This window comes from Fonsecaea monophora, assembly GCF_001642475.1.
Source record: "Fonsecaea monophora strain CBS 269.37 chromosome Unknown Scaff12, whole genome shotgun sequence".
Taxonomy (NCBI): Eukaryota; Fungi; Ascomycota; class Eurotiomycetes; order Chaetothyriales; family Herpotrichiellaceae; genus Fonsecaea; species Fonsecaea monophora.
This window is the reverse complement of record NW_019173943.1, coordinates 260,802-283,993: the sequence shown is the minus strand read 5'-3', so window position 1 is coordinate 283,993 and position 23,192 is coordinate 260,802. Positions and strand designations below refer to the sequence as shown.

The window sequence follows — 23,192 nt, the reverse complement described above, 5'->3', positions numbered from 1 at the left end:
TTCTATAACTCTACCTCCCAATATCTACCACGACCTTTCCATCGACCTTCTTTGGATGATCCTCTCCAATCATCATTATGGCCGTCTCGCGTTTCAGGAACTTCTTCTCATCAGGCACCACCACGCGCAGATACTCTTCGTCCGCAAAGACCTTGATATTGAAAAGTTTCGTCAACAGATCTGTGTTCCAACGGACTTTTTGAGAGAAAATGGATCATTCTTACGCTCAACAACTCGTCCATGTTTTCCGCCACCATGGTCACGATGCCATCCCACTGACCGATATCGACGCCAAAGTCGGTCAGGACCGCCGTGGCCTTTTTGTCGACATGGAACTTTTTGACCAGTCAGTCCCATGGTGGATCCCTCGCCAGTGCTGTGCTCGGAACACTCAAACCTGAGAGTATGTGATGATCTTCTTCTTGACAATCTCGGTACTGAGCCAGATCTTGGGGTGCTCGACGGACCAGCTGTGACGAGGTCAGTCAAGCGGTGACTTTGTATATTGTGTGTACCTGTGCCAGTGCAATGTCGCCTTGGAAGAACTTACTAATGGTGGAACTCCTCGTCGCTGAGGTGGTCTTGCTTGTTGATGAGGATCTGTAGCTTGCAGGGCATGGCTGTCATCACTTGTGAGGTTGTACTTCAGGGGGAATGAAAGTTTTGGGGTTATAAAGGTGAGAGAGGCGAGATTGAAAGGAGATTACAAGCGGTTTATGTATCTATTTCCTGAAAGGGTGGTATTACCGTGGGCGACCTCATCTGTATCCGGTTCTGGCAACCTGATCGGAGGAACTCCCGACATAGAGTACCGTGACGAGACCTTCGACGCGCTCCACAATGGACTCCGCTTTCTCCAGCGGCACATGATCCTGTGCACAGACTAGGACTTGCGGAAACCTGGGGTGCTGGGGTCCCATGGGGTTTACGGCCTTCCCGGTTCCCGGAACCGGGAAGCGCAGGCGGGAGCCGAATCAATCACCCGTGTTACTTGGAGTATTTCAGATGCTCAAACCACGAACTAGCTTAGGTTGCGAAGGATCATTGCAGACGTGCAAGTCTGGTATATAAAGCGGTAATATCATTGATGCGCCCTCTTTGCTGCATTCCCGATCTTCTCCACAACACACAAGCCATGGCGCCTAAAGACGTGGTCAGTACGAGCCCCTCCAACTGGAAAACAATATCAAAGTGCTAAGAGCTAGACAGTACACCACACTCCACGACACATTGGGCAAGGACAAAGTCGCAGCACCGCAGCCGGGCGAGCTGAAATACTTCACCGCCCAATCGGCAGCCCTGGTCCCCGCTGTCCAAGTATTCCCGGAAGACGCGAAAGATATCGTCACCATCCTCCAGACCGTGCGGGACCAGCAGATCCCGTTCGCCGTGAAAGCGGGCGGACATGGCGTCTACGCTGGCGCATCGAGCATCCAGGATGGCATCTTAATTGATCTGAGCAAGATCGACGGGGTGAAAGTGGCCCCTGATCGCAAGTCCGTGTTCGTCGGCGCAGGGGCAAAGTGGGGGGACGTCTACGGCAGACTTGACACGCAGGGAGTCAGTGTGCCTGGGGGCCGTATATCGACTGTCGGCGTTGGTGGCTTGACCCTTGGAGGTGAGACATCTATATCGAGACTACAAGAAATGACGAAAACCAGCTCTGACTGCCCCATTCTAGGAGGCATCTCCTTCGCAGCCAGCCGGTTTGGGCTTGCGTGTGACAATGTCAAGAGCTACGAGGTATGTCTCGACCTCGAGCCGACGAGGACCATCCAGACGTGCAGGTGTCCTAATGAATGGCCAGCGGGTCGTCCTCGCCGACGGCAACATCGTCACCGCCACACGCGAATCCCATCCCGACCTCTTCTGGGCTCTCCGCGGCGCAGGCACGAATTTCGGGGTCGTGACGACATTCGAGTTCGCCGCGTTCGAGCAGGGCCGGATCTGGGGCGGGGTGAAACAGTATCTCGAAGACTCGGAGGCGGAGACGATCGCCCTGCTGGACCAGTTCTGTAAAAACCAAGATCCCTCTTCGTCGTCCGCTGATATCTACGCCGAAGCCTTCATCATCACGGCCTACGTCGCGCCGATGGGCAAATTCGTCACCACGGCGGTTCTGTCACATGGTCAACCGCGGGAAGATCCGCCCGTGTTTGACGGGTTCAAGGCCTTGCCGTCGATTGCGTCGTCGACCAGGGTCCGCAGCATCGCGGACTTGTCTGTCGAGTTGAACGCGAATAATCCCCATGGGCTGAGGTATCTCCTCCTTCGATGCCGTCCAGGCAGAGGCCTGTCAATTGCTAACATCCAAGGGAAAAAAAAGGTCGAAAACACTAGCGTTGGCGGTCAAAAGCGACGTGGGCGTCCTCAACCAAGTCATGGCGATTTACAAGGACATTATCAACCCACACAGAGATACTGTGAAGGACTTTGTGCCCGCGATCTTACTACAGCCTCTCCTTCCGCGAATGCTTCCGTCGGACGAGACCGAGAATCCGTTGGGCATCAGCAGGAAAGATGGACCTCTGTTCGGTGAGTGCCCTGGTGCTAAGCTGGGAAAACCTCTCGCTCTCCAATCCATTGTCCATCATCCATCTAAGTCAGTGTCTAAACATGTGTGAAAAGTGATATCCTTGCTCTGGTCATGGACAGACCCCTCGGACGACGATCTCGTCGAATCCCTCGCACGGACATTCACCCAGCGCGTGACGGCGACAGCGACAGCACAGAACAAGTTCCACCGGTACGTCTACCTCAACTACGCGGCGGGCGATCAGGACGTGTTTGCCAGCTACGGCGAGGAGAACCTGACGAGACTGGTGCGGGTCAGCGAGAAATATGATCCGCAGGGTGTCTTTACGACGTTGAGGTCCGGCTACATCAACTTGGCGAGGAGTGGGCACCGGAAATGAATGGGAGACCCGATGATAGAGCGAGACATTGAGGTTTTGAGCTCAAGAATGACTTTCAGAAAAAGAAAATGGTTGAACTGGAAGACATGCACTGTCATGTTCACCGCAAGATTAAATCACACAGAACAATCTCCCCCAAGCATGCGGATGCCTTGCCTAAGCACACCTCTAGATGGATGTATCCATGACCAGAGGTAGCGATTGGTTCTGTCCAGACTTCTTGCTATCTCTGACATCCGTTAGGGTAGTAGGACCATTGATTCTTTGTAAATACATACAAGATCCAGAAATACATGTCTTGGATAAGTGTTGAAACTGTATCGCAATACTGGCAATACACGAGAATTCGAATATAAAGATAGTATTCCGTTACTCACACTAGACCTCTTGAGCTCCGCCCGTCGCGACATCGTCCTTGTGGTATCCATGCGCCCCGAGCACCTTGTCTCCCACTTTGACCGGCTCCGCGGCTATTCGACGACAACACCAACCCTGATCAGTAAAAGAAAATGAACACAACGGCAACGAGGAATAGGCCAAGAAGGAGGATAGAATATGGTGTAATGAGAAGGAATTGCAGTAGATGTTGCTGGAGGTGAAGCTCACCATGAGACTTGACCATCGAACAGAATCCCAAAGTCGAGCGACTCGGTCCTGTGGAAGAGCATCTTGGCCTGACGACAATTAGAGTCTCTGTTCCTTTCTGATGATGAACACTTTCCTCCCGCTTCTTTCAAGCCCACATCACTAGGGAGGCGATTGGAGGACGAACCTACCTGCGTCGTACCGGGCTCAATGTCCACAACCCGGAGCACCACCCCGCTCTTATTCGCGAGATCCGTCGTCCTCGACGTTGCGGGATCATCCTTCCCAGAATTATCGGCCGGGACTTTCTTCGTCTCCCAGAGCACGCCGAGGCTGGCGCCCAGCTTGGTCACTTCCAAGGGGATGCGCGAGTCGGCGAGGAAGATCGCTTTCCCCTGGTCGTCGTGTCCGGTGACGATCCTGCGCGGATGGGGGAGTGGCGTGAGTGACATTTTCACAGCACCTGTGAGTAGCCTTGGAAGGTATCACAACTCGGTCATTCGACACCTAGACCGGGGGCATCCTTAGTATATAGATCGACAATAGAAGTATCCTACCCCCTGTGGTCGCTAGAGGGCAGACAGGGAAATAGATGCCCGGCACCCCATCATAACCCACCATCTTGCGGAGGAATTCACTTCGGAACCGAGTCCCAGAGCCATCGCAGACGTGTGAGTATAGTGATGATCTTGAGGAGATGCTGGGAGGCGTCTCGACCTGGACCTACCAGTCCCTAACGACAACCTCGCAGCAACGTAGTCCCCGAACATGGTGCCCCCAGAATCTCGTCCGACATTTGATCCCGCTCAACCCCGCATATAGTGCTTCTTAGGAGATTCTTTGCTTGCCAATCTATCTCGAGAATCACGAGAAAGAAACTCTTCCAAGCTGATTCCGGAGAAATGACGATGTTGATATTTCCCAAAGAAGACTAACGCGAGAAATAAGTGGGTCTCGGTCCAACTCGAGGCTGTCCGGAAAAGGGGGCCACGAGGTGCTCCTGGGCTTTGGTCAGTTGACAAGTAGAAAGCCCCTCCAGTGCCTTCGCGCCTAAGATCCGAGCATATCGCTACCGTGCTTCTCCTGCTTCGGCTCCGCCGGACCCGGCGACAAGATCCTCGTCGCAGCTATGTCTTTCTTCTTCCTTGACTGTTACTCCTCACCTTAAAAAAAAAAAAAGCAAGAGTCAAAGCATTCGGGAGACAAAATGGAAAAGACGCCACGTCCTCCGCGAAAACAAAATTCAAGCTGTGACGGCTGCCGGGCCTCAAGGATCCGTTGCGATGCTGTGCACAAGCGAGAAGGAGGAGGGGCCGCCGTTGTTGGCGGCCTTCGCGATCGCAGATGCACCAACTGCGCCCGGAAAGAGCGGCCCTGCACTTTCAAGGTGAGTCGACTCTGATCTCTACGGGACCGGTGGAATTGAGGCTGATATAGTGTGTCGTTTAGTGGCTTCAGGTCACGAAGCGGCGTCGACGTGCGAGCTCGGCGTTTTCTGTCGACAGCGTTGAGAACGGAGAAGACACAGTGCATCCGCCATTCGAGCACGAGGGGGATACACATAAAGGCGGACGGTCTGTGTTAGTATCATCTTTTTCCTTTTGTGACTTTACGCCAAAGTCTGAGAGACAACTAGATTTCTGAGCCGAGAAACATCATCCTCAAGATCCACCGCGTCCTCAAGAGTTGCCCGCGCGTTCAACCTACGTGAGGATTCGATCGAAGCCTCCATGTGGCACATCTTCTCCTCGATCTTTGAGACCGCACTCGGCGTATGGCTCGGCAGTGGCTGCTGTCCATACCCGGGTCTTCCAGATGTAAGTCCAGACCCTGCCTTCCGTCTCTCTTGTGTCCGTCCTCTGGAGAGGCAAAAGAAGTCGTTAATGAGAATGGATGGACCCATAGGGCTCGAGAACAATCATTTCCAGACTGTTTGTGAGCTTGGACGAATGGAAATGCCCGTGCCGAGGTCATGATGGCCAAGTTGAAACCTGACATCCAGTCCCAGCCCCAGGAAATGTCTGTGTCAAAGCAGACACGGTGGTCAACCAGGCGTTGAACGTAGCCGTCCACGCATTCAGTGTCCGGTGGCTCCCTCTCATTGCCGGTACTACCGTTTCAGTGGAGAGGCTGAACGACCTGGCCAGCAAGCTTTGGCAGGACGCACGATCTAAAATCCTCCTCATCTTGCAGAGACGTTGCTACAGATCGATACTGGCACTGTATATCTTTGGAATGACTCCCATGCCACCGGGTCTCGAGGAACAAGAGCTCGCAAACGGGAATATTGGTGAAGTGTGCATTGACATTGCGATGCGGCAGCTCCAGAGTGTCCGGGCAAGACGTAGACAGGTCAACCGCTCCGAGTCCGCTGCTATCACAACCAAGCCCGCGCTCACAGGAGCAGGAGCAATAGCGGGACCAGCAGTCGACCTCTCTGATACAGTTGACGAGGGCTACGAACTCCGGGAGACCATCGCACACTGGGCTGGTTTCGTCTTTGATACTTCGGCGTCCTTGACCACTGGTCTACCGTCGATTCTCCACGCAAGCCTCCTTGGCTTCGAACAAGAGGGTACAGTGCAGCTCCTACAAAGAACCGCGCAAGAATTTCACGACAAGACGGAGTCGTGGCGACTCAACGGCTTCGAGGTGACCAATCAACGCGCGATCTGGATAGTTCAGTCGGCCAGCGGTTGTAAAGGGTTGTTCTGGAAAGCGGTCGCCTCGCTCCGCGAAGCGTTCAATTACCGCCATGAGCCACACCTCGTTGTCCGTGCACAGACTGCCGTTGTCCAATGCATGCACAGATACGACGTCACATATGCTCCGCTGCTCGCTGCGTGTAAGCGAGCATTGCTGTTCCTCGACTTCGAGGCCCAGCTCAACTGGTGTAAGTGCTCTCTGTCCTTCTGCAGAATCCGTATGTCGAGAATTTACGAGCTCCAAGACCTTCTCGCTCTTCATTATCACCTGGGACTACTGATCCTGTACGACACCCTGAATGTCTTTGACAGGCGAGATTTGATATCGAACTTGGGCATCTCGCAATGGGCTGCAGTACAAGAGACCATCAATATCATCTCGCTGGGAATGCAATGTAAAGTCTCTCTTCAAACCGTATTTGGCTCGACGGTAGGGTCACGTCGCAACGACATGGTGTGCCTCCTCAGCATTGACCCCTACCCACACCATGTGGCCACAGCTTTGAGGCTGGTGTCGGATTTCTTGAAGAAACACTCTAGCTCCAGTGAGGTTTGCCCGAGCTCTGAAGCCCTCACCCAGATCCGACATATTGCAACCATGGCGTTTGACCAACTGCCACAATGCTCCGCCTCTCTCCAGTCTTCTCGAAAGAGCATCTCTGCAGATCTGAATGACGTCCAACAGCTCCAAGAATCGCGCGCTCCTGATACTCACGAAGCACCCAAGAGCAATACCAAACAGGCTCATGTACAACCCGGAGACCCTAGTGTACTTGATTTGCGCGAGGAATATTTCCAGGTCATCGACGGGCTTGACATCGAAGCAGAGGCAGAAACCGGAACTGAACCCGCGTACCACGTCACGGACAATTTTGCGAGGGATGAAAACTTGACGAGCTCTGTCCTCCTCGACCAACAATGGGACTGGACATCGAGTGACGAGAGTCCATTGAGTTTTGAAATCCCCACGGGGGATATGTTTTTGACTGATCACGGCCTGTTCGAAGTGAGTTTGCTGTACCAGAGCCACCAACACTCTAAACGAGCTTGACGAGCCGGCTGACCTGTGCGTGCGTTTATCACAAGGATTGCTTTTTCCTGGCGTAGCTCGCAGATCGAGAAAGTCCGTGAGATGATATTACCGTGTTTCTCTGGTATGGGGAGCCGACCCGATATGAGTATCTGCACTTCCGAGCTCGACTCTCGAAAAATCAGTCTCAAACCACGAATGCCGGACAAAGAACATCATAGAGAATCGGAAACAGGGAAGTCGACTAGTGGGAACCAAGATTGTATTGTGACGATCTCCCTTAGAAGGACAACTCCCCTCGTTCCCGCGAAGCCTTGTCCAAACAGCTCACTCCATCTGAGCCTGGTTCTCGCAGTTTCTCGCCCACCAAAAACTCGGCCCAAACCCCTCCATAAACTTCCATATGACGAGCACTTTCGAACGTTCAGATCACAGACCCCTGGTATATATGGACCGCATAAACGATCCGTAACTGTTACTCATCGAGCTTGACAGGGAGTCTGCATCGGATCCTGGCGCGCCGGCGTTATTCCTGCTCGTGGAGCTGGTCGACTGGTTCTTGGATGTGACGGGAGAGGATCTTTTTGATGATGATGACGACGACGATGATGATGTCGAAGATGAAGTTGAAGATGTCTGGAAAAGACTGGCTGGTGTATTGGGTGTTGTGTTCATGGAGAGCACTGATTTGCGGGCGAAGAAAGCCGATGCCATTGTGTACTAGGTGATGAAGCCCTGGGTTGTCTCGGGTAATGTACTCGTTGATGGCTAAGGCTTGCTGTGAGATGTTCGGGTGTTCCGAGGTGTGATGATAGACCTGTGTGTATATTGGGTAGTGATTGAAAGACACGAGACGACAAACGCGGATCTTGAAACATCTTATACATGTTCACTTCTCCCCGGGATCTCCCAAGCACGGTCTTCTCATGGGCTGGGCGTGACAGTCAGTGGCAGTGCCTCAGCTCGATGCGCATCCAGCCAGTGGTAACATTCTTGATAGCGACAGGGTCACGAATGAGCATCCATGTCACCAAGAACAGCAAATCAGCCGAGCACCTGAATATGAGGTACATGAGACGGTGCGGACTTGGAAGCCCAATGACCAAAAACCAAGGGACCTTTTGTCACCCGTGATGCGATGCCAAAGCTGACGACATACATGCACACATACATACACACACTTGCAGAAAGCGAAATCTGGATACGGCGTCCCAAGACCAAAAAGAGATGGAAAGGGTCTCATGGATTGTAGTGTAACCGTGGAGGAGATACTTTTCCAATCAGGACGGACCGAAGAACCACCTGCCCAAGACAAAGTTCATCAACGGGGTTTCCCAAATCCGGCACAAGCGCTTACAAGGGGCGCGCCCTAGGCGGGCGCAGTTCAGGGCGCAGATGTCCAGAACGGGCCAGCGCCTAGGACCAGGACCAGGGATCCATGCAGATAAGGTCAGGTCAGGTCAGGTCAGGTCAGGTCTGTAGGGCTGATGCCACCACGTGGCAGTCGAGAACTCGAGCGTACTCGTATCTACCGAGTCCTCGGGTATTTATTGGAGGGAATGATTCCCACCGCCTGAAAGTGGGGGCTGAGTCGCGCAAATATATGTGCCTGCGACCCTGGCCGTTGGAACCTGCGCGGTGAGCGACTACAGGTAGGTAGGTAAGTGGGCAATGGAGACGGGCGGATACGGAGGTTCTATCCCGAATACCTGTCTGTCTGGGTGTCCTCATACTCGTGACAAAGGGAAAGTGGACCTCCCGTCGTCGATCAGCCTCATTTCCTGGCCTGTCACGGAGAAATAAGGCGCAGGAGCTGAATAATTAGGGTCATCTACGACGACATGTGCATTCATTTTCTAGAGAATGAGACACTGGCCAAGGAAAACCAATGGTTCAAACCCCTACACGCGCTATCATCCTCCGATGTCCTGATCCCCCTGAGCCAAAACCGGTTGTTGGATCTCGACATTCAAAGGTACGACTCCCGAGTCCCCTTCTCGTTGCTGCGGTAGATCGCGTCAATCATCTTATGCCTGAGCAATGCGTCCTTGAAGGTCACGACGCCGCCGTCTCCCTCGCCCATGGCCGCATCCCAGACCTTTCCCACATTATAGGCAAAGTCACTGGCCGGTTCGACGGGAATCTCTTTCAGCTGTGCGCGCCCGGCACCCGCTGGGACGAACTTGATCGTCGGATGGAACATTTGGATGTGGCCGTTCGGGCCCTCGAGTACCAGTGTCCCCTTGGTGCCGTTGATTTCCCAGTAAAAGTCTTTGCCCGTGTCCGAGAGGCCGCCTTGATAGACCATCGTGGCGACGCCCCCTCCGCGCTCGAGTGTCCCCGTCACCGACATCCAGTCGTGCGCGGTCTTGTTGACGGTACGGAGGACCTGTCCCGAGGCATCGACAATGTCCATGGTCGGGCGCCGCGTCGCCAACTTGGCCTGCAGTTCCGTCATCTCTCCCAAGACGTAGCAGAGGGCGTCCATGGCGTGTCCGGCAGGGATGGTGATCAGATTAGCCCCGTGCTCAATCTTCGCCATGTACTCGTACACGGGGGCCTCGGTTGCGCCCAGGACCATGCCTGAGCCTAGCATGGTGGTGCCGAGGATCTCGCCCAGCTCGCCGCTGGCAACCACCTCCTTGGCCTTGCGGATGCTCGGGTTCTGGCGTGCCTGCAGACCGACTACATTCTTGACCTTCTGGGTCGCCGCCAGGGCCGTGAGCTCTTCTGCCTCTTTCACATTCGCCGCGAGCGGCCACTCGACAAAGAGATCCTTCTTCGCATCCAACGCCGGCCTGATGAGTCGATAATGCTCGGGCACCTTGACTGACACGACCACCATGTCGACATTGGGATCGCGGGCCAGAGATTCCGGGTCGTCGTAGCATGCGACATCTCCGCCCAGCTTGTACTTTTGCACGGCTTTCTCCGCCGATGCCTTGCTGCTATTCTGCAGCGCCGTGATCCGGAACAGGTCTGGTCTCTTCTGGATATGCGGCAGATGTGAATTGGCGGCCCATTGTCTGCAGGACGGAAACATCTCGCTCAGTTTCCAACACAGCGTCTTGTTGTTTTATGGGACAACTTACCCATCAGCGGACAAGCCAATGAAGCCTAATTTGGTGGGAGCCATATCAAGTTCAATCTCGTGCAGTTAGACGGTCTCTCTCTCTCTCCTTAATTGACACGGGAGGAAAAGCTTAGTAGGTGCGAATTGCAATCACTTTATATCGTCTGTTCTAAATGAGGATGTTGTTCGACACAGACCGTACCACGGAGAGTCTGGCGATCTCTTATATACATAGGACCTCAAAGCGACGGAGTTGAACCCTCTCTGTACCGTTTCGTGGCTATAGCAAAAGTTACTGGCGTCACAACAAACTGGTCAATTGACTTGGTAAGCCAAATGTGTCTATGGGATAAAGGCCCATCCCCAGAATGATAACAAGCAACAAGAAAGAAAGAGAGCTGCGAGGGATGTAACTACACCTGCACACTTGCGGGGGTTTCGACGTTCAAAATGAGAAAACACCGCACGCCCTTTGCCCTTGATCTCAGACCTTCAGGCTGTCAAAGTTTGAATCCTCCGGGTGATGAGATGATATTAATCAGCATATCGACTGGCACCGGCGTTGCAATCCCGCGTCGAACTTGTCTCGAAAGCTCAGGATTGCCGTATTTTGCAGACTTGTAATATTGATCAAGTGAATGGCAGGGAGTGGGAGAAATATGGGGGATGACAAATCCATCGATGTGCAGCCGACACAACCTCGCGAGGCTGAGACAGCGCTAATCCCAGTCCGGCAGCCAGGCTGATGTCATAATTTGTTTGGATCAGAACTGGATCAAGTGGACGAGGTGGACCATTCTATCTTTACCCATCTATCGACTCGCTCGAGACCGTATCGGATGCACAGAACCATAGCTTACAAACCTCGAATTCTGTTACGGATGATCAAGTCACAAAACCCCACACAGGAGTGGCAGCACCGACTGAATGCTTCCTAGGTACTTCTCCTTGGAATCGCAGAATATCACTATTTCCACCGTCCGGAGTTCGCTCTACCGCTAGGACGAATGTCTTTCTATTGCCTGACCTTCCTAATACAGGGTATCTATGGGGGTCGCTAACCCGCTCTAAGCATATCATAAGCTCGTGTTCCCATCGTGCAAACCCTGCATACTTTTGTCCAACCTTCCGTGCAATGAGCCTCATTAACCACGAACAACATCCAGTCTAATCGGAGCACCAAACTTCACGCTTTCTGCTGAGACCATGCGAGTTTCTCCAGAATTGACAATACACCTAGATAGTATGTTAGTGACCGTGTAGGGTTGACTGTAAAGGTCCAACTTACCAGTAACACCTTGAGTCAATGTAGCTGATGCTTCAGTACTTCTTGCACCAAGCGTCACGGTGACAACGTCTCGTATCTTTCCAGCCTTTTCCAAGCGGTGAGCCCAGTTGAAGACATACTCGTCCTCCCTCGAATCCCCAATTACCATGAGGAAGTCTGGAAATGGCACGTCCTTCCCCTGACCCTGCTTTTCCAAGTTCTCACCAATCAGCTGGGCGGCTGCTCCTTTGTTGACATCCATCTCCGAAATGTTGAGTCCATCCTCAATCGGGATCGCATTGACATTCTGTCCACGACAAGCATCATTTATATGATTGGCGCACTCGCCGGCCTGTTTGAAGGCCCCTTGTCTATCTTCTGCGTCCGAGTAGTCGAAGATCAGTGACGCATGGCGCTCTTCAACCCGGCTGCCCTCAATTCTGTCGACATAGTATTGCAGAATACTCCTCACCCCTTTCTTCCAGTTTCGAACATGCTCGAGGTTGGTCAACTCCTGCCACTCATCAGTTCCTGGGTCCAGCACAAAAGCACCGTTCTCCGCAATCATCCCAATGCCACTAACGGGACTAAAGAGCCGCTCCATCTCTTCAGGCATCCTCGAGCTCATGACGTACACAATATTCTTCTTGTCTTCAATGAGATCGTTCAATACGTCGACCGACCTCTTGGGAGTGGTCAAGATGATATCGGTGGGTGAGCCCCAGGATGCCAACGTCCCCTCGTAGTCGAGAATTATCAATCGCTTTTTGGCTTTCAAATACTTGGATTTGACACTGGGCAAAGACAGTCGGGGAACTGCCGTCGAGTCACGGACTGTGTGTTCCTTCCATGCGTGTTCCAACCCCTTGACGTAGTGCTCAAACCATCCAACAGCGTTCTGATGTACGACAATATCGTACAGAGCCTTCCAGCGGTTCTCGCGCTCCTCGGGGGACATGTCCAGGGCTTGTTTGATAGCATCGGCACAGTGACTGTAGTGCCAAGGGTTGACCAAAAGGGCATTGTGCCCAAAGACTGTAGCAGAACCAGTGAACTCACTAAGAATCAGAGGACCGTACTTGTTCTGGGAAATCTTGCCGTCCTGGCAGAGTATCCACTCGTGGCTCGTCAAGTTCATGCCTTCGCGCAAGCTGGTAATCATTAAACATTCAGCAACGGTGAGCAAGGCCATGTATTGGGAGAAGTCAATGTCTTGCTTCAAAAACACCAGCGGTTGATGTGCCAGAGTCGAATGGGTCGAATTAACCCGAGTGACAATATCAGCCACGGTAGCACTCAGCTCTGGGTCCTCAGCAGACGAGGTTGCAATTTGGATGAGCACGACTTTATCCCGATATTCGGGGTATTTGTTGAGGAATAGCTCGTAAGCCAGAATCTTTTGACGAACTCCACGAATACTGTCCAATTTGTCTCGTGCAACAATGATTCGCTTGCCTCGGTATTTGTCGGTGATTGTGTGTACCCATTCCTTGACTTCTTTCGCTTGTCGTTGCAGATCGATCGCTTTTGGGTCGATACCAATAGGGCACGTATTGACATGGACAAATCTCCCGTCCTCCAGAATGACTCCGTGCTTGGTCGCCTCCACATTGAGGAGACGACTGCAGGTCTGGAGGAAGTGATGTCCATATTCATCGTTCTGGAACCCAATCATGTTGGCACCCAACATTCCTTGGAGGAGGTTTGTACGAACAGCGAGGCATCGGAAGATTTCCGACGAAGGGAACGCAGTGTGCAGGAAGAAGCCGATTTGAGCTTCAGGGAGCCGCTGACGTAGCAAGTTAGGCAGAAGTAGCAGATGGTAGTCGTGAATCCAGATGACATCGCCTTTTTTCCAGTTTTTTGCGATCCGGTCGGCGAAAGCCTCGTTGACCTTGGCGTAGAATACCCAAGAATGATCCTCGTATGCCTTGCTCTTAGGGTGGTCTGGAATCTGATAGTGGACCACAGGCCAGAGGATGGTCTTGCAGTAGTGCTCGTAATGACCATTAAGATCACTGTCACTGGTATAAACAGCCAAACAATCGTAGTCATTTTCCAATTTCTCGGCAATGTTCTCTTTCAGATGCTCGTCCAGGGCATCGACTGGGCAGCCAAGTGTCCCGACCCAGGTCTTTTCCTCGCAAATCCCAGCATCGACAGCAGCATCAATGGCATTGTATAGGCCTCCGTTGCCGATGATCGCCTTCTCGACAGTGTAGCTGTCATGTGAAAAGTGCCGTTCGTGGCTAACAGTCCTCGTTCTCTGGCGACGTCCTCGGTGGGTGGCATTGTGAGCTAGCGAAATAGCCTTCTCTTTGACTTCCTTAACATCCCTGGCGCTGACCACTGCATGCTTCAAGATTGAACTTGGAGGAGGCGACTTGGCGCGTGAAGGAGGTTGGTTCCAGGTGAAGGTCTTACCCCAACCAGGAGAATGGAGGTCATGTCGAGAGATGGCGCGCACAGGAACCGGAGCCTCTTTTTTGACATTGGGGAGAGTCAAGCTTATTTTTCGCTCAGTATGAGGTCGGAAGATCTTCTCGTGGTCGGTAGTAGCGCCTGGAGTGGGAGGAATTGGGCCGGAACTCTGGGAGAGCTGCGACAGCGGAGGAGAGCCACTGACTGCGCCAGGTGTGAAGAGGCTCACAGTCTGAGTGTCACTCGGAGTGTTCTGAGTAAGGGCTATTTGCTGCCTCGGAAGTTCAGGAGACTCGGGCCGCGAGGTACATGATGGAATGTCGAAGTTGATAGTATAGGGTAGAAAGAGGGTAGCAACGAAGATGGTCATTTTGAATAGTATATCGTGGCGTTCGGAGCTAACACTGTGAATAGGGAGAGAATGTCGACAGAATGTGTGTTGTTGTTTGGAAGATGGCGCAGAATCAGCGTAATGATTGATCAATGTTGTCTGTTGGTAGGCAGAGAAGGTACGATGAACGAAGTTGGTGGTGTGAGTGGCTGCGGTCGAGGTTCACCCCGCGTCAAACTACGATGGGCGAGTGAGGTGGACTTTCGAGCCAGTCCCAAGTCTCACGAATGGTCGAGAGAGAGTATGTGTGTGCGTAGACAAGCAGTGGAGGAGAGGAAGTATGAATATTAAAAGAGAACGTGGTGGTATTGCTGATGGGGTGGGTGGAACAAAAAAGTTGAGGTCGGGCAAGGGCGAGATTCTTCCAGTCAATGGAATTGTTGAATCACAGACGACGCGGTGATACAGGATCCATTCGTCGGAAGCAGGTGTGCAGAGTACTGGATCCCATGGGTTCCAACATCTCGCAATCAGCCGGACAACAGTAAAGAGAGATATCTTACGGCAAAGCGAAGGACAAACGAGCAAATACAGACTGATGGTGAGAGATGGAAACTCGAATCTGAGCTTGTTTGGGCCGGAAACATGCATTGGGGGGCAGCATGACGCACGTGGTGGAGACTGGCACACCAGCCATGGCCAAGTTAACAGCCTATGGGCCCATTGCGCCTGAACCTCGGAGGCACCCGTCCCCCATCCCAAGGCCTAAGTGGTCTAAGGTGCCCAAAGTACCCAAAGTACTGGTGCTGCCGCCCGGAACTGGGTGTCCCACTGCCCATTGCAGCCAAGCGCAGCCCTACTCTCACCCTTCGACTGGCCCGGCATCTGATCCGCTACGCCCAACCCACTCAGCCAAGGTTGTCAAACTTTCTTCCAACCACCCCTCTCTCGGCCCCCTCTTTGCTGCGCTCTAGGAACTCTGTTTTGAAAAATCCTCAGACCACACACTGCATTCCGTTACACCAAAAGCTGTTGCCTTGTGCTCCCCCAATTCTGCTACCTGAGCGAAACGGGAAGCATGTGCTCATCCTACCTTGCGAGGTGAAGATGCGCTTGGCGCTATTTGATTTCCTTCTATCATCCCTCTACCACTCGTCCTACCTCTTTCTCCTCCTGCGTCATGCCGTTGTATGTCACAGCGGCCCACTCATCGCGGGTGAAAAAGCCGGCCAAGAGACCCGCCTCTTCGCGCTCTTCGTCTGTGTCGTTCGCGAACCTTCCACGTACCAAACCGCCCAGTCGCAAAGCAAGGCCAATTATTGATGCCATCGACGATGAGCTGAATGATAGCGACGAGGAAGAAGAGGATAGGTTGATTTCTAGCGGCAAAGTCTTATCCACTGTCTCCGTCGAGCAAGCCAAGGATGTGTTGACTGCGGTGCAATATGCTCGCACGTCCATGTTTGCAACACTTCCAGAACGGGCGGGAATGAACAGTGTCCGTATTGCTGCAGTACTCAACTTCCAGCGGAACATGCCTGCCATCGTCTCTCTGGCTCATGTACATGCTCTTGTTGCTGCTTCATCCAAGACTGAAAGGGAGATCGCGGCCTTGCAAACCGCCGGTAAGCTTCGCAAAATAAAAGTCACGGGGCGAGGAAACGATATCAGCGGCTTAAGCGAGGTGCTGATCACCATGCGAGATCTCCAAGCCTTGCTGGAGCGGAGCGATGTCGCACCAGACGTCCGTACAGACTTCTGCGATGTGCTTCGTCGTTATCCGCGAGCCGCGTCTATACCGCCTCAAGAGCTACCTGCATCCCATGTGGCTACACTGACCCGAACTGGCTTCCTTGTATCCTCGTCATTGGCAGGCACTCGAAATCTTTCGTTGGCTGGTTCATCTCTAGTCTCCATGCCTAAAGTTTCTCGTGCCGCGTCAGGGTCTTCTGCCGCTGTCGGCGGAGATGCTGCCTTTGAAAACCTCGGGGGCGTTGGCGCTGCGCGACGATCGAAATCTTCTTTTCATCACACACAAGCCTCACAAGAAGGAGATTTGACTTTGTCCGTGCCAAACATTGGCCCGTATCTGAGACTGTTGCAGACGGGCCGGACGCATCTTCTCCAACTCCTGGGCAGGTCAAAATACAAGGAAGCCCCGCTGTATCTCCTACGTGAGCGGTGGGATGGCGCGGTTGACTCGCAAAGTAGAGTATCGACTGCTAAACAAATCAGGGGAGAATTCTCCGAAGTGATGCCATCCAAGACCAAGAAGTGGAAAGACCTCTACGGCCTCAACTTTGACTGGATCCTCGAGGAGTGTCTCGGTGCCGGGTTGATCGAGTTGTTTGAGACTCGTAGTGTTGGGCTCGGCGTGCGTGCATTGACTTGAACGTTTGTGCAACAATACCATCCTATTCGCGGCAAAGATACGACACGATGCCTGGTTGCAAGCCGCACACGAACATTGCCATATTCTCCTCTATCGACTTCGATGCCCAGAGCGGTCACAAGGACCGACTGAAGGACTGAGTCACAAGAACGACGACAAACGCGGTGGACATAGTACATGTCACATGTCGGAGGTTTGCTTAAAGACAACCATCTTCTTAAATGGCAACGCAGCACCGCAGGTCAATGGCAGCCGGTTGGGACCTGCACACGAGACCTCGACCTTTTGAACGAGGTCTCCATCTGAAGAACAACATGGAAGGAAAATGGAAGCACGCCGAGAGTCAAAAGGAGACGAGAAGCCTATCGGAAGTCGAGGCTCTGGCGCTCGATGTTGGAAGAGTGTTGGTAAAGGATGCATGTTTGCGGTTTGAAGAGCCGTCTGTTGAGATGACTTGGTATTGCGCTTACATTGTGAGGCACATTGGCAACGATCGAATATTGTTCGACAAGATCTAGCGCGACGGGGTTGTATACACTTGAACCCAGAGCCAGCATTCTCCTTTGATCTCAAGTTTTACATAGTTATACATTTCCATGAAGGGCCTCTGTTGACTGTCCACCTCAATGCCAATTCCCTCAAGGCGCTCACGCACGCTATTCCGCGAATGGACTCCATCGCGATATTCCTCCCACAAGTATGCGCAAATGAATCTCACTCCACTCACAGCTTTCCACCGCTCAATTTCTCTGCAATCTTCTTCATCCTCTCTTGATCCTTGAGAGCACGTTCATTGACATCGCTGAACAACATCATGCCACCTCGTCCCTGGTCTGCAGTCCTGTCCCTTCCGCGCTTGATCATCTCTTCCACTGTATCTGGCCTTCCGTCCTTTCTCCAGATGCTTCCCGTGGTAGTGAATGCCTTTTCAATCGCTGCGCTGAGCTGTTCCCTATCGGTGATGAACGTTCGTGAGTTCATGTACAGTGTGTGGAGTTTGTCGAGACGATCTTCGTGCTTTGCCGCGAGGCGAGCTTCATGTGCGGCTTTGCGGGCGTTGTAGTTGGCGAGCTCTTCTTCGATCGACAGTTCGTGAATCTTTTGCGGACGCATTGCGCTGGGCACAGAAACGTTGGTGAGGCGGACGTCTTCTCGTTCGGCCTGTGACAAAAGTCGAGTACGTTCGCGCTGTTTGGCAGCACTGCGAGCAGCAATGGTCGTGTCGATCGACGTTTTCCGGGTGTGTAGTTCTTTCAGCGCCGAGCGTAGATGAGTCTTTCTCAGTTCGGCCATGCGCCGTTTGTACTTCCCCGTCTCTGTCAGATGATCTGGAGGGGGGATGTTCTTGGGAAGTGGATCAGGCGTAACATTGTCCAGGTATTGCTGGCCGGGTTTGTCGGGCCGCCGAGAGGGAAAGAGCTCGCGAGGCACAGGAAGAATACCCTTCGGTCGAGCTTGAGAGTCTCGGATTGTTTGAAGCGGCTCTGGGACATCGACAAAGGCAGGAGACTCGGGTGGGATATATGCGCGAGGAGAGGATGAGCTGAAAGCTCGGTTAGGCGCAGGCTTGATCAAACGCTGCCGGCAAGCTCGACATATTGAGCTTGAAAGTGTGTCCATTATGTTCTGGTCTGATGAGGACAGCGCCTTTCAATGGTGGTATTGTGCAACAGGCTAGGTGCTAAAGAATCCGCAAATTTGGCGTTTGCATGCACGCATTGACTCGAGTTCGAATTCTTTAGGGCCGAGATGCGCGTTTGCAGGGAAACTCTGCCGAGATCACATGTTTATCCAAGCACCTTAATCACGTGCAAACATTTCATTTGATCCGCCAGATTCGGCAGCGTCATTCCTTGTTCCAATGCATCACCGCCCTTCTTCCATCCTTGCACACTTTTGCCGGCGACCGTATTGGACCTCTCGTCACGCCCTACGATGTCCAACCTAATGATGATCAAGTTAAGCTTCGACAAGCTCGCTAAGCATTCCGCTCCCTTCTCACCCTACACCACTTAGTTGATCCATCCCGTGCTCAACCCGGGTCTTATTATTGGTGTTTCGATATTTCAATGCAGATACTGTAGCTGCGCGGCCATGCGAGGCTATCATTGCGCTCGCAGAGAAGCTTTCCGTCGCCACAGAGTAGCTTGAAGATGATAAGCGAAGCTTCCCGTAGGTATCTAGACTTCCTTCACCCCAGCCAGTCACTCTTCTCAGACAACATCCTCGATTCCTCCAGCCTTGTAGCAATCATGATGTTAAGCTGTGCCTGCGGTGTACTCTTCCTGGGCTTTGCTTCCCTCACTCATGCTACGATCAACTCGACCGCTCAGGCCTTGAACACAACCGATACAAATCTAATCCCCAATGGAAATGGACCTGTGCTTTATTACAATGGCTCAGGACCAGTTCCCTCGTACGAGCTTGTCTCGCCTATTCCGCCAGCAATCACACCTGTCAATAGCAGTTCCAGCTTAGAAGACATGTTCTTCGTCGAGCTGTTTGCGATTGCCAACACAACGACCTTCTCGAACAACTGTTCGCAGTGTGTCGCGGGTGCTGAGCTGATGCATTTAGCGGCGATCACATTGCCGGTCGACAACTTTGTTAATATCCTGATCCGAATGTCGGTGGCAAGCATTCAGGCAGCGTGATTAGTGCTAAGCTACTACAGATGCGAGGCAGTCCCAACAGTGCAGAACGCTATTTTTGCCGATACTTGCGCAGCAGAGTATGGCAGCGTCCAAAACACGTCTATCCCCTACTCGTCTGGCGGTGGTGCTACAGGAGCATATTACGCCCAGCTCTTTTCGAAGATGAGCATTGTAACTGGAGATATGACCTACTATTGCTATTTCAATTGGGGCGTATGCCCACAACCCTCTACGGTTGGCATTGACGAGAGTCTGTACTTCAGCCCGAAGCCGGTTAATGCAACGAAAGTGCCACCACCATCAGGTAAGAGTCGAAATACTGAACGGGCTCGCCGCCTAAACTGCATGCAGGAAAATCCATCAATGTCCTCCATACTTCGGACTGGCATTTAGATCCACGTTACGATATTGGCAGCGAGGCAAATTGTTCTCAGTACCTCTGCTGCCGTCCGTATGCCACGAACGATGATCTTTCGACAACCTCTGCAAACGCCAGTGTCCCAGCCTCACGTTTCGGTACTGCTGATGGTCCTGATGCCACTAGATTCTCGCTGATTTCTTTAAGGCTACCTTTACTGCGATGCGCCTCCTGACCTGGCATTGAGCTCGTTTACCAGCATGCATCAGTTCTTCAATTTGAGCAGTGTCTCCTTCACAATCTTTACCGGTGACATTCTATCACACGATAACGATGACCAGGTGAGACTAGTGATAGTGTGTAGAGGGTATAGAGCTGAGATATGCAGATATCTCGCGAATATGCCGAGTATGAAGAAACAGTCACCTACCAAACCTTCAAGGCTCAGCTGGGCAACATTCCTGTTTATGCCACGCTAGGAAATCACGATTCTATCCCAGAAGCATGGAACAGTCAGGCAATCGCACACCCGCACTCTGTGACAGGATGACTAACATCCAGGACAGCGCAAAATAGTCTCGACCCTGCAGGCTCAACTGCCGCTGCCGCTAATGCATTCGGGTGGAATTATGAGCTCCTCTCTTCCCTCTGGGGCAATGCTGGCTGGCTCAACGGCACAGAGCAACAGTATGCCTCGACACACTATGGCGCATATGCACACACCACTGCTCAAGGTCTTCGCATCATATCCATCAACACTGATTTCTGGTATGTTGATAACATCTTCAACTATTGGAATGTTACGAATCCCGACACATCTGGCGTCTTGACGTGGCTGGCAGCTGAGCTTGCTGCGTGCGAAGCCCGAGGCCAGCGGGCATGGATCATTGGGCATGTCCCTTCAGGGTATGATGGGGACAACGCCGTCCTTAACCCTTCGGCACTCTTCTATACCATTGTCGTGCGCTTTTCCCCGACCACGATTGCGGGCGTCTTCTTCGGCCATACCCATGAGGACCAAATCCAGATCTTTTATGACTTCCTCCCGAACAGCACATATACCGTGGACGGCAAGACATATCGGAATACTACGATGGTTGACTACTCTAAGCCACTGACTGTTGGGTACATTGGCCCATCCATTACACCCCTGACCGGGAACAACGCCGGCTATCAGCTCTATCAAGTCGATGCATCCACATTCTCCATTACGGGCATTCAAACTTATTTTGCCAATGTCAGTGAAGCGAACAGCTGGACCACACCCGAATGGGGATTTGAATATGATGCCCGGGCCACGTATTCAGTGGCAGCTGCTCATAACAGCTCCTCTGGAAGTTGGCCAACAAGCGCTCCGTTGAACGCCACATTCTGGGACGGCGTCACGAAAAGCATGTTGACCAATCAGACTCTCGTGGAGTTGTATAACCTACTCGAAACTAAGAGTAGCGTGGTGACGGAGAGCTGCTCTACCGAAGCATGCGCGAGGCAGAAGGTCTGCTATATTCGCAGCGGGAGTGCAACATTGGGTAGAGCCTGTGGGGATCGCAGTGGACCTTTCTAGAAGGGTTATCGGCGCATATTCTCTGAGAGGGAATGAATAGAAAGTGATATTGCCGTGATGCTTAGTCCACGGAAACGACAGTGGTCCTGCGTCTGGAAGTCAGCGTTGGGCATAGTCGTGATATGCGGTCTTTTCCCCGACCGGGTAGTTCATTCCCATGTCGTGTCCTGCACCTGCCTTATAAGTATTACCAGAGACAACGCAACATCGAGGTACTCGACATTTCCATCAGAGATCTTCCGAAGATGTCCCGAATTCATGTCCGACGCCCGAGCAGTTCCTGATTGACAACTGTCGATGCCCTGACGCTTCTGAGCGCGGATCTTACTACAGACTGCGACCTCCCCGCATGGGCTCGGCAGATGTTTATATAACTGTCTACGCCTGTAGATACAATTGTGAACTTTGCAGACTGTTCATACCTCGCAAAGACGGCCTGTGGATTCTCGGATAAACCGTGGCTAGTTCGTGACTTGTATTCATCATTCCAACACGTCCTAACTGAAGCAGCGCCATAATGACCAGCACCGCCCAAATCCTGTCTCACTCTGAAAACGTCAAGGTCTTCGGCCGCGCGGCGTACCTCCACCACGTCGACCCCGAGATCCGGCTGTACTATGTCGAGTCATTCCCTTCGGACCGGCAGAAGAAGACCAAGGGCACGATTCTCCTGGTGCACGGGTTTCCCCAGACGTCGTACCAATTCCGGCACGTCATGGCGCCTCTCGCCGAAGCGGGCTATCATGTCATCGCGCCTGATCTCCTCGGCCACGGCTTCAGCAGCAAGCCCATCGGGAACATCAACCAACAAGACCCGTTCACCGCGCGGTCTCTGGCGAAAGACCTCTATCAGCTGGTCACGGAGCATATCGGCGTGAAAGAGAAGATCCACCTCGTCGGGTACGACATCGGCGGCATCGTCACGCACCCGTATGTATGCCAGTTCCCCGAAAGCGTGGCCAGCGTGATCTGGGGCGAGAACCTGCTCCCGGGCTCCAAGTTCTACGACATGTACAAGCACACGCGCAAGATGTGGCACTTTGATTTCCACAGCCACAACACGGAGCTGGCCGTCGCGCTGGTCTCGGGCAAGGAGCGGCTGTACGTCAAGTACTTCTTCGACCGGCAGATGCAGAACCAGACCGTCTTCCCGCCCGAGGTCGTCGACTTTTACGCGCAGCAGTACGCGGCGCCGGACTCGCTGCGCTGCGCCTTCCTGGTCTACCGCGCCTTCGAGGCCGACGCGGCGGACAACCTCAAGTGGCGGCAGGAGTCCGGCAAGGTCAAGGTCAAGAACATGATGTTGTCCGGCGAGAGGAGCTTTCACGCCGACGAGGCCGTCGAGATGGCGCGCGAGTTCTACGAGGACGTCCAGATCGGTACCGTGCCTGAGGCGGGACATTATCTCGCAGAGGAGAATCCAAAGGGGTTTGTCGATGAGCTCTTGAAGTTTATCGAGTCATGACAGTGTTGGGGTCGGTTTCAGAGAAGAAGGAGAAAAGCACTAGGAACTATATCGGTCTCTGAAATCTCAATTCATTCACAGCCTGGGTAAGATCTACACTGCCAGGAATCTTCTATTGCAACCCACGGTTTCACTTCGAGTCTCTATTCTCCCGAGACCGGAGTGAGTACAGAATCTAGTCGCTGGGATGATTCGCAAGTAGCGGCGATATCCTATATACGTCTCGACAGTGTGGTTGAAAGTACAACGGCCCTCCAAACGCGTAGATTTATCTGACGATCATGAGACACCAGAGAGCGTGCATTTGGTCGGAACACAAACCAAATGGTTCCTGCTCTCACAGCCGCTGAATGAGATGGGTTTCTCAGATTCTCTCTTCCGGATTTATGAGACCATTTCTTTTTCTTCGTTGCTTATACAACATGTGCCAGG

General features: G+C 52.7%; 10 protein-coding genes across 10 annotated transcripts; 5 read left to right on the top strand and 5 right to left on the bottom strand.

The window, feature by feature from the left end:
* Positions 1 to 10: 10 nt before the first annotated feature.
* Positions 11 to 618, bottom strand: AYO21_02690 (hypothetical protein; the record flags this gene model as incomplete). Its single annotated transcript, XM_022652667.1, has 4 exons — positions 11 to 151; positions 225 to 335; positions 398 to 470; positions 551 to 618. The coding sequence occupies 4 exons, from the start codon at positions 616 to 618 to the stop codon at positions 11 to 13; spliced, it is 393 nt and encodes a 130-aa protein (XP_022515023.1).
* A 517-nt stretch (positions 619 to 1,135) lies between these two features.
* Positions 1,136 to 2,915, top strand: AYO21_02689 (hypothetical protein; the record flags this gene model as incomplete). The annotated part of the gene is made up of 6 exons (XM_022652666.1): positions 1,136 to 1,153; positions 1,210 to 1,618; positions 1,682 to 1,743; positions 1,808 to 2,259; positions 2,357 to 2,535; positions 2,656 to 2,915. 6 exons carry the CDS (start codon positions 1,136 to 1,138, stop codon positions 2,913 to 2,915), a joined length of 1,380 nt encoding a protein of 459 aa, XP_022515022.1.
* Positions 2,916 to 3,517: 602 nt separating this feature from the next.
* AYO21_02688 (hypothetical protein) lies at positions 3,518 to 3,952 on the bottom strand (the record flags this gene model as incomplete). Its single annotated transcript, XM_022652665.1, has 2 exons — positions 3,518 to 3,589; positions 3,692 to 3,952. 2 exons carry the CDS (start codon positions 3,950 to 3,952, stop codon positions 3,518 to 3,520), a joined length of 333 nt encoding a protein of 110 aa, XP_022515021.1.
* A 755-nt stretch (positions 3,953 to 4,707) lies between these two features.
* AYO21_02687 (hypothetical protein) lies at positions 4,708 to 7,959 on the top strand (the record flags this gene model as incomplete). Its single annotated transcript, XM_022652664.1, has 7 exons — positions 4,708 to 4,887; positions 4,950 to 5,080; positions 5,137 to 5,317; positions 5,375 to 5,435; positions 5,503 to 6,393; positions 6,451 to 7,211; positions 7,723 to 7,959. The coding sequence occupies 7 exons, from the start codon at positions 4,708 to 4,710 to the stop codon at positions 7,957 to 7,959; spliced, it is 2,442 nt and encodes an 813-aa protein (XP_022515020.1).
* Positions 7,960 to 9,204: 1,245 nt separating this feature from the next.
* AYO21_02686 (hypothetical protein) lies at positions 9,205 to 10,371 on the bottom strand (the record flags this gene model as incomplete). Its single annotated transcript, XM_022652663.1, has 2 exons — positions 9,205 to 10,261; positions 10,328 to 10,371. The coding sequence occupies 2 exons, from the start codon at positions 10,369 to 10,371 to the stop codon at positions 9,205 to 9,207; spliced, it is 1,101 nt and encodes a 366-aa protein (XP_022515019.1).
* A 1,123-nt stretch (positions 10,372 to 11,494) lies between these two features.
* AYO21_02685 (trehalose-phosphatase) lies at positions 11,495 to 14,366 on the bottom strand (the record flags this gene model as incomplete). Its single annotated transcript, XM_022652662.1, has 2 exons — positions 11,495 to 11,544; positions 11,597 to 14,366. 2 exons carry the CDS (start codon positions 14,364 to 14,366, stop codon positions 11,495 to 11,497), a joined length of 2,820 nt encoding a protein of 939 aa, XP_022515018.1.
* A 1,141-nt stretch (positions 14,367 to 15,507) lies between these two features.
* On the top strand, positions 15,508 to 16,719 carry AYO21_02684 (hypothetical protein; the record flags this gene model as incomplete). The annotated part of the gene is made up of 1 exon (XM_022652661.1): positions 15,508 to 16,719. The coding sequence occupies one exon, from the start codon at positions 15,508 to 15,510 to the stop codon at positions 16,717 to 16,719; it is 1,212 nt and encodes a 403-aa protein (XP_022515017.1).
* Positions 16,720 to 17,442: 723 nt separating this feature from the next.
* AYO21_02683 (hypothetical protein) lies at positions 17,443 to 18,339 on the bottom strand (the record flags this gene model as incomplete). The annotated part of the gene is made up of 1 exon (XM_022652660.1): positions 17,443 to 18,339. The coding sequence occupies one exon, from the start codon at positions 18,337 to 18,339 to the stop codon at positions 17,443 to 17,445; it is 897 nt and encodes a 298-aa protein (XP_022515016.1).
* Positions 18,340 to 18,971: 632 nt separating this feature from the next.
* Positions 18,972 to 21,295, top strand: AYO21_02682 (hypothetical protein; the record flags this gene model as incomplete). Its single annotated transcript, XM_022652659.1, has 6 exons — positions 18,972 to 19,345; positions 19,394 to 19,677; positions 19,725 to 19,889; positions 19,939 to 20,072; positions 20,120 to 20,243; positions 20,298 to 21,295. 6 exons carry the CDS (start codon positions 18,972 to 18,974, stop codon positions 21,293 to 21,295), a joined length of 2,079 nt encoding a protein of 692 aa, XP_022515015.1.
* Positions 21,296 to 21,812: 517 nt separating this feature from the next.
* Positions 21,813 to 22,760, top strand: AYO21_02681 (hypothetical protein; the record flags this gene model as incomplete). Its single annotated transcript, XM_022652658.1, has 1 exon — positions 21,813 to 22,760. The coding sequence occupies one exon, from the start codon at positions 21,813 to 21,815 to the stop codon at positions 22,758 to 22,760; it is 948 nt and encodes a 315-aa protein (XP_022515014.1).
* Positions 22,761 to 23,192: the final 432 nt, after the last annotated feature.